At 38.7% G+C, this 13,140-nt stretch overlaps 1 protein-coding gene across 2 annotated transcripts; it reads right to left on the minus strand.

Annotated features, from left to right (window-relative positions):
* Nucleotides 1-1,156: 1,156 nt before the first annotated feature.
* On the minus strand, nucleotides 1,157-5,990 carry atp6v0b (ATPase H+ transporting V0 subunit b). Of its 2 annotated transcripts, XM_061693873.1 has the most exons (9): nucleotides 5,702-5,990; nucleotides 5,035-5,083; nucleotides 4,861-4,944; nucleotides 4,621-4,698; nucleotides 4,114-4,183; nucleotides 3,947-3,998; nucleotides 3,378-3,568; nucleotides 2,650-2,722; nucleotides 1,157-1,831 (listed from the first exon to the last, which is right to left on the minus strand). In XM_061693873.1, the coding sequence occupies exons 1-8, from the start codon at nucleotides 5,784-5,786 to the stop codon at nucleotides 2,696-2,698; spliced, it is 636 nt and encodes a 211-aa protein (XP_061549857.1). In that variant the 5' UTR covers nucleotides 5,787-5,990; the 3' UTR covers nucleotides 1,157-1,831; nucleotides 2,650-2,695. The 2 variants fall into 2 exon arrangements, with proteins under 2 accessions (XP_061549857.1, XP_061549856.1); XM_061693872.1 differs by having other exon boundaries at nucleotides 1,157-2,722.
* Between the last annotated feature and the right edge of the window lie 7,150 nt (nucleotides 5,991-13,140).

A 13,140-nucleotide genomic window follows, 5' to 3' on the forward strand; every position in this document is an offset into this window, starting at 1 on the left:
GAGGAGACAGTGAGGGGGGGGGGGGGGAAATACTAAAAATCGCCTCTTGTCTTTTTTTCCTTTTTATGTATGCATTCATATTTGTTTTGTATTTATTTATTAATTTATTTAATACCCACGCACCCTGGCTATTAGGAAGCGACAGTGTAGTCTTTTACTTGTAAAATGCCTTAACATACAATGGAAAAAGTACACTAAGACAACATTTGTCATCATTTTATTCGTAACTAATCTTTCAATGTTAATACGTTGTCAAAATACGATTAAAAAAAATATTACATTTTAAATAGTTGGTGGATTTCAATTCAATAACTATGAAAATGAACAAATTAAAAAATATATAATTTTTTTTTTTTAGAACACAACTAAACATCATTTTTGGTTAATCAGTAGCGCTTTAAATGGTGACAGGTGTGTGTCTTTTTTACAACAACAAAAAGCCTGGCATTTGAACAGGGGTGTGTAGACTTCTTATATGAATTACAGATAGGTACCTAGGTGGAGATTGTTATTGTAATCACATTTTTCTCTTAGATAAATGCAGAATATATTAATCTAAAAATGTTTGTTTGATTTAAAGTGGCACCTCTCTATAGTAGGTTTCAAAATATGCAAATAAAATATATTTGAACTTGCTGGATACTTGTTACTGTAATTTTGGGGGGATTTTATTTTTAATCTTAAAAATAAAAATTAGAGAGATAACTAGATATTGCGAACTAGTTTTAACTAATTAGCTATCTAGCTATCAGGTTAAATTCGCTGAAGTAAACTATTTTAAAGAACTGGTTCCACTCCTTTCCATTTTTCCTTTATGTAAAATGCCCCCTGCACACCCTCACACTTGATTTTACTATCAAAACAGCAGTTTATATTAACGAATGGTAGTACATCACAAGGATGTGCATATAAGCTATGAGATGTTTTCACCGTTTGAGGTTTTATAATCACGCAAAATAAAAAATATTGGGCGAAAAATTGGGAGCCTTGATCGCGTTCAGTTGCGTCTAGATCAGAACAAACGTTAGTTGCGCCATCTAGAGGATGCAGGGTAGCACTGCAACATTTGGCTGGGGTCTCGGAAACAGGTGACAGACACATTGTGGTTGGATAGTTTTTATTTTACGTCCACAGACATTTATGAGGACACAATGAACTGTTTTTCTTATTTTTTATTGGACATTTACTTTCTTTTCACCATCACGTCAACATAATTTCACACACCGACGAATTTGGAGTTTGGTACAGGCCTTCCTTCAGAATTGATTACGTCGGTGGGAAGGCTGGCATCGATCACATTTGTAACAATTATCACAATTAAATGCATGTTAATAGTCTTTCACAACTTCAGGGTAATAATTACAAGAGGGGGATTCATAGGTTAGCCTGGTCTGTCAAACTGACATAACTTCATTTTTACTCGAAGCTGTGACGAGGATATGGAATGCTAGAATTATAAAAGATGAAGACAATAACTGCAAAAAAAAAAGTACATTCATAAGGGGGGAAAAAAAATGAAAGTACTTTACATTATTATTTTACAAGCTCATCGGTACTATAGCTCATATCGGTCGCTCCATTATATATTGTCTGCTGAAAAGGATCACAACTAGAGGGTCTTATTTTTCCCTGCTGATTCCAAAACAAATCTGTTAAAGTAAAAGGCTGCGTGTCAGGTGACAGACGAAGAAGGTTCAGTCGGAAAATCAAGTTACAAAAACAACAATAAAAAGCTGCAAGCGGTGATGAATGCGAGCCCTCGCATCCTTGTTCGTGGCGCAGCCTCGAAATGATCAAACTTTGACGCCATGATCTGCCCACGTTAGATGGCCTAGGCACAAAAAAAAGCTTTGTAATTTAGCATTTCCCAATGTCAAAGAAACCTCCATTGACGTCGCTCGTAGGCGTTTGTCAAAGTACAAGCTTTGATATTTGGCCAAAATGGCTATTTCCAACCAAAATGGTTCCATTTTGAGCATGGGTCCTTGAGACTTGTTAATGCATCCTGTTCATGTTAGACATGTCTGCCCAATTTCATGCCTTTTGGTGACACTGAAATATTCTCAACAGGATGCGCGCACTTGCAAAACTTAAGTTTCGGGCATGTTGCGGCTCCCAAAATGACAATTCATTAGCTACAGCCAAAAAGGCTTCGTATTTCGCGTCACCCATCTGTCTAGGATCCCCGTTTCTGATTGGGGCGCATTTGGGGGAATTCCCTCGTAGGAGATCACCCTGGAATTTGCCCAAAATGTCTGTCTTACTGTTCAATTTCAGGCATGGGTCCTTAAGACTTTTCTTTGCATTGTGTCATGGCATGACAGAAATGCCCCCCCCCCCCCCCCCCCCCCCAAATCACTCGGCGATAGGTAAAACTGGTACTGGGTGCAATACTCTCACGTTCCAGGCGGCGCTACTGAGTAAGCAGGTCTGACAAACCAGGCAACCAGAATGAACAAAGGCTAAATAAACAACCTCATGCGTCACGTGAAGAGCCACACACACACACACACACAACACAAATATGTTCAAATACTTTATAGTGTCATTTTCAACCATCATTCATAGTGTGAAGAAACAGCTGTTCTTGAAATGACGAACAATACGCGGCAAACCGAACATTTAAATAATTTACGGTGTATTATTTACACATCGTGTTTTTCCAGCGGTGTTGTCAACTTCCTCTTGTCCTCTTCTAGTCGCCCATCTTTACTTTCGACGTCTTCAGGGGAGGAGAAACAGACTGGCGTTAATAACGCTTACATAGTGGCATACATAGTCGGACCAAGAAATGCCTTATATTAATTGCCTCGAATCATAAAATCGTGAACAACAGAGCTTTTCAAAATGTATTAATAGCCTGAAATAAAAAAAATAAAAAAAAAACAATCCACCAACAGGTTAATCTACAGATGCCACACCGCATATATACACACACATACACGACTCGGCCTCCTGCACTGTTTCAAGATTCCCCCGTGATGATCAAAGGAATGGGAACCTGGTGGAAGCACTCTGTTCCATTTTTTTTTTTTAAAACAAAGAAAAAAAAGCATGGCATGCGCAGTTTCAAGATTCCCACAATGGTTCTACATTTAACACACTGGTAAATGTGAAATCTAATGAAGCAGCGGAGACATGGGTCAAATTCGACCCGGAACAACCTCAGTGTACGCAACCAAACCTTTACAAACGAATGACATTTTGAAATATCCACATTTTTGAGAATTTTGGACTACTTTAGGAAAAGTCATCAAATTTCAGGGTGAAAAGAATGGCATGCATATTTTTACTGCTCAAATGTCAAAATGAGTCAAATTTGACCTTTTTAGGGCAAAAAACTCAATTCAGTTCCATTTGTCAGTCACATCGCTCACCTGCAGGATGGCCACAATGACGCCGAAGAGGCCGATGGCGCTGCCGAAGATCTCCACGATGAGGATCTTGACGAAGAGGCTGGCGTTCTGGGCGTCGGCCAGCGCCGCCCCGCTGCCCACGATTCCCACGCAGATGCCGCAGAAGAGGTTGGAGAAGCCCACAGTCAGGCCCGCACCGAACATGGAGTAGCCTGCTCGCGCGCAAACACAAAATATTTTTACCCGCATTCGCGTTGGCTTGACAGGACTCTCAGCCAGAAGCAACTTTGTGAACAAAGGACTTTGATTTGGATATTCTATTACCTTTTGTAGCGTCATTATTATTGTTACTATATTATTTTGATAGGTTGCTACTTCCTGTTTTGTAACTGCTTTGATTATAATGGATGTTGACAAGCTGCCTTTCACTTGTCACGTTTAATGCAGCTACTGAGTGTGTACATGTCAAAATATGTTTCCGAAAAATATGCAAATAGAGCCTTTGTCTTGTTATTTGTATTGTACTTCATGTGAGTAACTTCACATTCGTTAGCCACCATTTTGTCAGTCGTTCTCCTGTATGTTCTTACCAGCTTGATAGTTTTTTGCCCCAATGGTCTCAGGAGTTGTTCCGCTGAAGTTCTGCAAAAATAATACAAATCATATTCAGACATTTCAGAATATCATATTATACTCACAATAATACATATTTTGTATTATGTCATGTTGAAGAAAAGGGATGGAATCGGATGTTTACCTCGGCCATGTTACTGATGACAATAGCCATGATGATGCCATAGATCGCAACAGCTTCGCAGAAAATGATGCTAGAAAAATTCATCAGAAAGGTTAAGTAGATTTGAAAATACATAAAGGGTTGATTTAAATGAAGTATAAGCCGATAAAAGAAAAAAAATTAACAATGCTCTTACATTATTTAGCATGTATGTATTATTATATTTAGAATGAATTGCTTTATTAAGCAGTCAATTATTGTAAAGTAAAAGAAATGCATTCCAAGAATAATTTGCTCAAAATGTAAACAAAAAACAGAAAGAATGTATTTAAAATTACCAAATGCAATTGAAATGTAAAAAAAAAATACACATAAATTAGATATTCACAATTAAATTAAACTTACACATCTGTGACCCATTAACTAGTTAACATTGGAGGTCGAGGGTGAGTAGAAAAGTGTCACCGGTTACACATACCCAGAAAAAAAATTATTCGGAGAGGGGAAATAGTTTCTTAATGAGCCTACCTGACTAAATTTTTGGTTTTAATGCGAGGAGCCTTGACACCGCCACCAATGATGCTTGAGCCAGTGATGTAGATTCCCCTGGGAAACAAAACATACAAGCCATAAGCACCTAAACATCTTCCTTTATGAGACAATCCAAGATGTTCCGCTTCCACACCCTTAGAGGATTTTCTCAAAAGAGGAAACGATGACCAAAAAATAAATAAATTAAGTGTCACTCGTCATGCAGTTACTACTCACCAAGCTGCTCCCACTACAGACAGCGAGATGGCCAAGCCGATGCCCAGATTAGCCCACATGAAAGGCGACGTTTCTGTAAGGAACCTGCAAAAAAACTAATTGATTTCAGTTTCAGGAACTAGGAAAGAAACTAGTTCATAAATGGGGGGGGGGGGGGGGGAAAGGAGTACTCACCATGCCACATCAAAGCGGAATCCTAAATCGAATATAGTGTAGCATATACCTGGAAACAAAGGAAATATTTAGCAAAAATGCAGTATTTTCTTATGAGACATTTTTGCACTGTAGTCTAAAGTCGCGTGTGTGTGCAAAGATGTCCTACTGAGGTGCGATAGCTCACTGTGTCACGACAACTGCTGCGCTTCCGCTATGGGACCAAATCCGCTATATCCGTAGCATGTTTATTTTAAAATACTATTATTTAGATTAGTTCAACCATAATATCACCAAATACAACAATTCCTCCACTACCAAGACACAGAATGAACACAGATCCACTGGCTATGTTGGATAGGCGCTAAACCGCGAGCGGATCGCTGTTGACAAGCTAACCAATACCCCGCTGCATTTTGCCATTAATGTCCTCCAAACCGCAGTTTATTAATAATGATGACAAATTAATAAATAAATGCTTTTGACGATGGCCATCCATCGCGAAAGCTGCCGCGGTGCTTCCCGGCTCCCAGCATTTAGCCTGATCCTAACCACAGCTGTCTCACGTTAACACATTACAGCTGCAAACCAACCTAATACAAGTATTTTACTGGCTGATATTGTTCGATTTCGTGCTGGGTCACACATTTTAATTCACAACGTACTCTTTAAAAGGTGAAAATCTTACCGACGACGAGTATGGTGCTCCAGAAGGCCAAAGTGACCCCCGTGTAAAGAATGGCGTGTCCGTCCATCATCCACTCGAGCAGCATCGATTCGGCTTCGGTGTGCCAAAGGAAAGAAGCGAACGAACCTTAAGCTCCTTAGCAGAAAACAATACGACACTATATTAAAAAAACAAAGATATGCTTATAAAATATGTGGCTTCAGACAGCGCTATCGGCTGCCGTGGGAGGAAGAAACGCCGAGGAATAGCGTGAAAGCAGAAGCTCGCCACAGTCAGCTGATCCAGCTTGACGAGCACGTGACCACAAAGCAGCGCGTTCCATTTCGATTCCTCTCCTCGACATCTTCACACCATCGTTTATTACGTTCCGTCTATTAATCAATCATTCCTCTTTAATCACTGTTATTACAACAAACTTTACAAATAGAGTAAATATAAGTAAAACATTTTTATTTTTTTTCAAAGTGCAGTTTAGTACAACTAAGCACTCAAAACGACCGGGTCCCGGAAGGCTGCGTTCCAAACCGGAGTACGACCTCTCCTTGCAACGTGTGGAAAGGACACCAGATGTCCCTGTTGTCAAGAAAGCCGAGACTAGTGTATTTTCTTAGTGTTTTTCCCTCCCTTTATTGAGCCAAGGCACATATTTTGCATGAGAAAAATTTCACCCAAAAAAAATCTATAAAGTTGGACTCATAAATTTACATACCATGACAGAATATCTAGGACGTGTACCATTCTTTAAAGAAAACATGAGCTATTATCGGGCAAGACACATTTTGTTTTCAGTGGAATTCAAATTAAACTATAAGGCATTTCAGAACAGCACAATCATTAAACAAAGTAATAGTAATAAAGTAATAAATAAAAACTAGTAATCGTAAAATAAAGAAAATAATTATAAGGTCCCCATTCAGCATCAGGAATATTTTCCTCCGAAAACTGTCAATATTTCACAAATTCTGCCAGGGTATGTAAACTTAGGAGCACAACTATATATCTCAAAATGTACTTATTCGGTGTGACATCTGGGCTTGGTTAATTGAACACGAAGCTATTACAGTGGTACCTTGACTTACAAGATCTTATTTTTGTAAGTGACCAAGCGTGGCAACTCAGTTTACTCATCTCTCAAATCAGTCTCTCCAATCTCCTGCCCTCAAATATTCCATCATGCTGCTGCTTGCTGTCGAGCCGGCTGGCTAACAGCCTGTCGCCAATGCAAGTTACTTTTCCACTAACAATGGCGCCTTAGAAGGAGCGTGGGATTAGCATGTCACTGAAAACGCAAATAGTTGAATTCTTGCAGAGAATGGTTGTTGGTTAGGCTTCAAAGGAAACATCAGGACTACTCAGTATAAACAAGTTGATTACATTTTCAAGCCCAAGAATACAATAATATAAAGGAACGTGGATGTTAAAAGGACCTTCAAATAAATAATAACGTAATCCGATGGCCTTGTTTTGACCAGGCCTCAAGGTATGACATTTAATTCAAATATAATTAGTGATAGGCTAAGCTGCTGTCAATTTGATGGGAACATTAAGTCTAATTCCTAGCAAACGAATACATTTAAATCAGTTTGTTAGTTTGTGCATATGCATGAAATGCTCAAATACTGCGCACTAATGAGCCAGACATGCTAATCTTGGCCATATAAATGTATCTTGGCGGTCACATAAGTGGGTCATTACACCACTGTTGTTTTAAAATGAAAAACAAATAAATGTTGTCATAATCTAGGTCTTTTTCTTCCCAAATCAAAAAACTTAATACAATTAGTTAGCAAATGGTTTTCGAGACATGAAGAAATGCTGAGTGAACTGAACGATTTAGCACAACTAATGCTCACACAAATTGATTTTCACACCTCATTGCTTTAAAATAAACAAATGCATTTTATAGCGACATAATGTCTATTTCTTCGCAATCTAACACATTTAAGGCAGTTAGTTGACTAATTGTTGTGAACTATGGAATCAATACTCAAATGCTACACCAAGGGTGGTAAACTCATTTTTGTTGCGGCCCAAGTTGATGGTACAGTTTCCCTGAGAGGGCCGTTATGACTGTCAAACCTAATAAATGTTTCATCGCCTCATCATAGTATTACATATACACCACAAATTGATGGATAACAATTTTGAAATCGGAAGGATAAAAGTTTGTTCAACTATTTGTTCAAGTTACTGTAAAAGCGGGTTTGGTAACAGATATAATGCTTGCAGTACCTCAGCTTTATTATTTATGACATATGATGACTTGAAATTTTGGTCTGGATTTTAGCAAGAAACATAGAAGTGGATGAAAATTAAATGTGCTTTTGCATGCCACATAAAATGAAGTGGCGGGCCAGATGTGGCCCCCGGGCCTTGAGTTTGACACCTGTGAAACACGTTAATTAGCCAGATATACCAATTTCTACTGTTTTGCTCGCTGAAGTTGTACTTCTTTTCAAACTAATACATTTAATACAGTAGTTGGAAAATTGTTGTGAAGATATGGACAAAATGTTCAATACTACTCACTAATTAGCCACCCAATGGTAATGCTAGCTATTTTTTTAGCTGATGCAGCAAAAAGTTTTACACTAGCTTCACTTTAAAATGACAAATGCATTTTATGGTAACATATGTTATGGATGAAACATTGAATTTCTACCATTAGCCAGACATGCTAATGTTCATCACACATTTTTTTTAGAAGCCATGTATTGCTACCTAGCTTCCTTGCTATGATTGAATCATAAATCACATTGCTAATGTTCACCCCCTGTTATGAATAGGCCGAAACACGACTTGATTCTCAAGAGGTTCGGAGCCTGCAGACTTGAATAGGGGCTCAAAATTTAATCTCATTGTCTGGTCATGCTCGAGCATGAGCTATTAATCAATCAAATCCAGTTGTCATTTACGTTATTAGTATTCACTCACATTCCACTAGGGACTGTGAAGTACTATTCAACCCTACAGAGACTTGATGCTGGACAGAAAACAAATGCTTTCTTTCTTAGCTGATTAGCATGTCTGACAGAAACTAGGTTTAACACATTCACTGCCATTGACGACTTTAGAAGTCAAATATCCATGTTCACTGGGAAGGCTGGCAGTGAATGAGTTAAACTCGATAATTGTCCATCTTGCGTGACTCCATTAATGTCACTGGCTATTCATATGTACTTATTCAAGCTACATTTCTCACAACAGGGCCTCCCTAAGGTTGTCTGTTTACACGTATGCAGTGTGCCCGTAGGTGTGACTGTGAGTGCGAATGGTTGTCTGTTTGTATGTGCCCTGTGATTGGCTGGCAACCAGTTCAGGGTGTACCCCGCCTCCTGCCCGATGACAGCTGGGATAGGCTCCAGCACGCCCGCGACCCTAGTGAGGAGAAGCGGCTCAGAAAATGGATGGATGGATATATATATAGACTGTAAGCACAGCAGTACTCGAGGTTGCTGGTCTGCATGCATCCTCATGCCCTCTGTGCCAGGGAGAAACATTTCCATGGAAACAAAGCATGCTGACTTCATCATGGGAAACAAACTTCTGAGGTCATCGTATTGTTTGGTAATTATAGGTTGCCTAAAAGCATTGTGTTAAATTGTAACACATAAAACAATCAGTAGTAATCTGGGCCCTTGTGCTTCCTTCATGGAAACAATTATTTAATTGTTCCAAGGAAAAAGCGTAAAAATGTGTGTCCTGTTTTACTATTTCTTGTTTTTCTCCCTTCTATTTATAGGAAGACTGGGGTAGGGGAACGCACGTGCACCTTCATCCTTTTACCTAACCCTAAACCCTAACGTTGATCCTTAGCATAACAGTTAACCCAACCCCAGCCCCTAATCCTAATCCTGCCCTAGATTAGACCCTAACTGTACAATGTGTACCCATTCAAAGTAAACCAATAAAATAAAAAGCAAAACGGCATTTTCAACCTGCAAAAGTCCATGTGAGTGACACATGCCTTTGATCATGAATACAAAGCATGCCGCATTCAAACTTTTCCATTAACCAAAGGAACACAGCATAAATACAAATGTCCCCTCTTGCTGTGACGCCGTAACCCTCTTAAGACTAACAACACAGGCAAGGGAGGGCAAGCCGATGTTTCCATTTAACTTCATCAAGCCCCATTAACGAGTGTTACCACGCACACCATCGCCACGTTATTTGCCAGGCTATTGCGTAATATTTCAGATAGATGTAAGGCTCATATGTCAGTGTTTTTTTTTTTTTGTGTGTGTGGGTATATGAACATGACAATGCCTGTCGTGAGTTAGGGTTGCTCATTTGTGCGTCACTGTCCGCAAGTGGATCCCTGGATGTACTGTACATTGAGTCATTTGGTTAGACTGAAGATTTGTGTTCACATGACAAGCTTACGTATACCACCACTGACAGGGTGGATAATTTGTTTTGGGTTTTTGGACCGAGCACAACCTTGAATATAAAAACATATTTTTTTAATGAATTTTTCACAAGGAGACGTATTCAGACAAAAAATAAATAAATAAATGGAAATGGTGGGTCACCTTCCAGGTAGCTGTAAAGTCATGGGTGTTGCAAATTTCAATTAGCGTTGGGCCAAAATGAATGAAAATGGTGCATTTTCAGTATCCGGCCCACAATATCAACCGCAATTTCAGATAACCTTGTGGAGTCAACTGTAGCAAGTCCGCAAAGGTTGAATCAAGGCATCTGGACTGTTTGTTTGAAACCAAATGACTTCTTCAGTTCTAAATTTTAGGTGTGGTGCCTCTCTCTTTTTATCCCACGTGGAGGGGGGGGGTCCCCTTGGGGGTGGTCAACGATAGGGTATTGTTGTTATTGCCCAGTGCGGTTAGTGAAACGACCATCTTGCATACCAATCAGTCGTTCACTCGTCTTGTGGCAAAACAGCTCATTGGAGCCACTCTTTCCAATGAATGACGCGATCTTTTGGGGGAAAGAATGTCAGGACATTGCTATAGGCAGACGATAGGTGATGTCTTTAACCTCCTCCTCTGTTTAGAGATGGCTTTTCTAGTTTAACATAGATGGCTTCTTTAACATAAAACAAACCCAAAAAAAGTCCAAGTGCCTTGTTTCAACCTTTGTGGATCACCATGACCTGGAGAATCTAGGAGAGAGTAGTTATCACACATTTTTTTAGGATTGAAATGTCTATTGTTAATCTCCCTTTACTTTTTTAGTATCGGTATTCGCGATACTAGCCTCCATTTGATCTGTTCACGTATTTGTAAGGACATTTATGGAATTGCCCATCACTAGCATGCAGACAACAATGTGCGTGGATGTCGAACCAAACCAAAAGCAAGGATTTCGTATTCAAATGATCATGCATAACCTCTTTTAAGACTCTACAGAGCACACGAACGCTTACCTACACGTAACAATGTGAAACCATTCAACTATTCTTTGTCAAGAAGTATTGGTCTTGATATGCATACCTTTCCACTTTGTTCTTCTTTATTAATTTCACCTCAACATCAACTAAAAGGAACACAAAAGCAGGAAAGTTAATTGTGTATTAACAGGGGTCTTTTCTTCAACAGACTAGTAGGCGAAATCAACTTCAAACCAATTGATTATCTGTCTTGTGTTTGTTCCTGATGATGTGTATACCTCATTTGAATGATTTGAACCTGATGTGATGACGACTACATTGAAAAGTCACGTACGGTTGTTTATTATTTCCCTTTCTTACCATAACAAAAGGCACAAGCACAATGAACCCAGTATGAGCGACACCTTTCAACATAAAAACCTTCTTAAATCACATGGAACATAACACATCAATCCTGATCAATATGTTTAAAATCATTTGAATGCAATAGAGCCACACATTTGACAAAGCTATGTAGACTATTATTGATGGTTTACACTATAACCACAATAGTTAGCTACGTTAGATTAGTGTAAAATGTATATAAACTATGACGCTATACAAGCTAGGTCTCTTTTGTTGTCTGTTAACTGTGAGCATGTTTTCAATCTTTTCTTTGGCGTTTTGTGGATTTTTTTTCTTTCTACAACACACCACCCACGCTAGCTAGCAATGTTAGCTTAGCATAAAATGTAAACGAAAAGCTGGTCAGCAAATACGCAAGCTGGTTCAAATAGTCACAAAACTGAGCATATTCACCAGGCAAAGTCGCAAGACTTTACTACGGGTGGTGGATTACAACAACCGCACTAGCTAGCAATGTTAGCTTAGAATAAAATGTATACACCAAGATGGTCAGCAGGCAGCCTACACCCGCTGGTTCAAGCGGCCACAAAATTGAACACATTCATTCGGAAAACTAATAAAAAAAAAATGGCAAGGGTGAATGGTTTACACCAACTACACTAGCTAGCAACATTAGTTTAGCATAAAATGTACTAACAAAGATTGTCAACTAGTACACAGGTTTATTCAAAAAGCCACAAGAGGGAGCCTATTCCCCTTTCAAAGGGACAAAATGGTTTGTTTTTGTTCATTTTAAACATACGTAAGGGGCATAAAAGAACATTTTAACTCCCAGATTTGAGTGAAAATTGTTTATTATCAGTTATTGTTTTATTGGCTTTCTGCGCTTTTGTTCGCTGCACTGCTGTTATGCTATGCTAGCTGTTACCGGTACTCATAGCACTTTAGAGTTAATAAAGCCAAACAACAACCGAAACAAAGACACTTCTCAAGAAGGCGGCATTTCAATCTTATTTTAAATTATATTAGTATTATACAAAGTCACCAATCAGTGATGGTTAGTGGTACAATCCCCAGCTGGCTGGTATAGGCTCCATCTCGCCACGATCCTTAACAGGATATGTGGTCTAGAAAATAGATGGATACTATTAAATATTGTATATTATAAAGCATCCTTGTCTTTCATGTCAGCTGTGTAAAAGTTACAAATGAGACAAACACTCATACTTCATACATAGCGTTTTAAAATTTGCCTCACAGCATCGTTTCATCAAGTGCGTGGTGACTGCCTACTCAATAATGTATGTAACCGCTCAACCTTGAAATGAAACCTGGGCACACAGAAACGGCTTCATCTAAAATATAGGTGCGGATGAGACTGTTAAAATACTGCGACTACATTAATACACTACATTAGTAATAAATTATACAAAAATACCTTATTCTAAATAATTGACAGATGAAAAGTTGATTTAGTTTAATCACAATCCTGTTAATCATAGTAACATGTTAAAATAAGGAAAAATTGCAAAGAAATTTACATAGTTGGTAGATTGCAAGAAAACGGAGCCCATTGCAAGAATACGGACAGAGCCCCCAAAGGGACATGGAAAAAATAAATAAATAAAATACTTAGTTTCTCATTGTAATGAGAAAGTTTCTTGTTACAATGAGTAAGTTTCTCGTTAGAATGAGAAACTTTCTCGTTACAATGAGAAACTTTCTCGTTAGAATGAGAAACTTT

This window comes from Phycodurus eques, chromosome 13 (genome assembly GCF_024500275.1).
Source record: "Phycodurus eques isolate BA_2022a chromosome 13, UOR_Pequ_1.1, whole genome shotgun sequence".
NCBI lineage: Eukaryota > Metazoa > Chordata > Actinopteri > Syngnathiformes > Syngnathidae > Phycodurus > Phycodurus eques.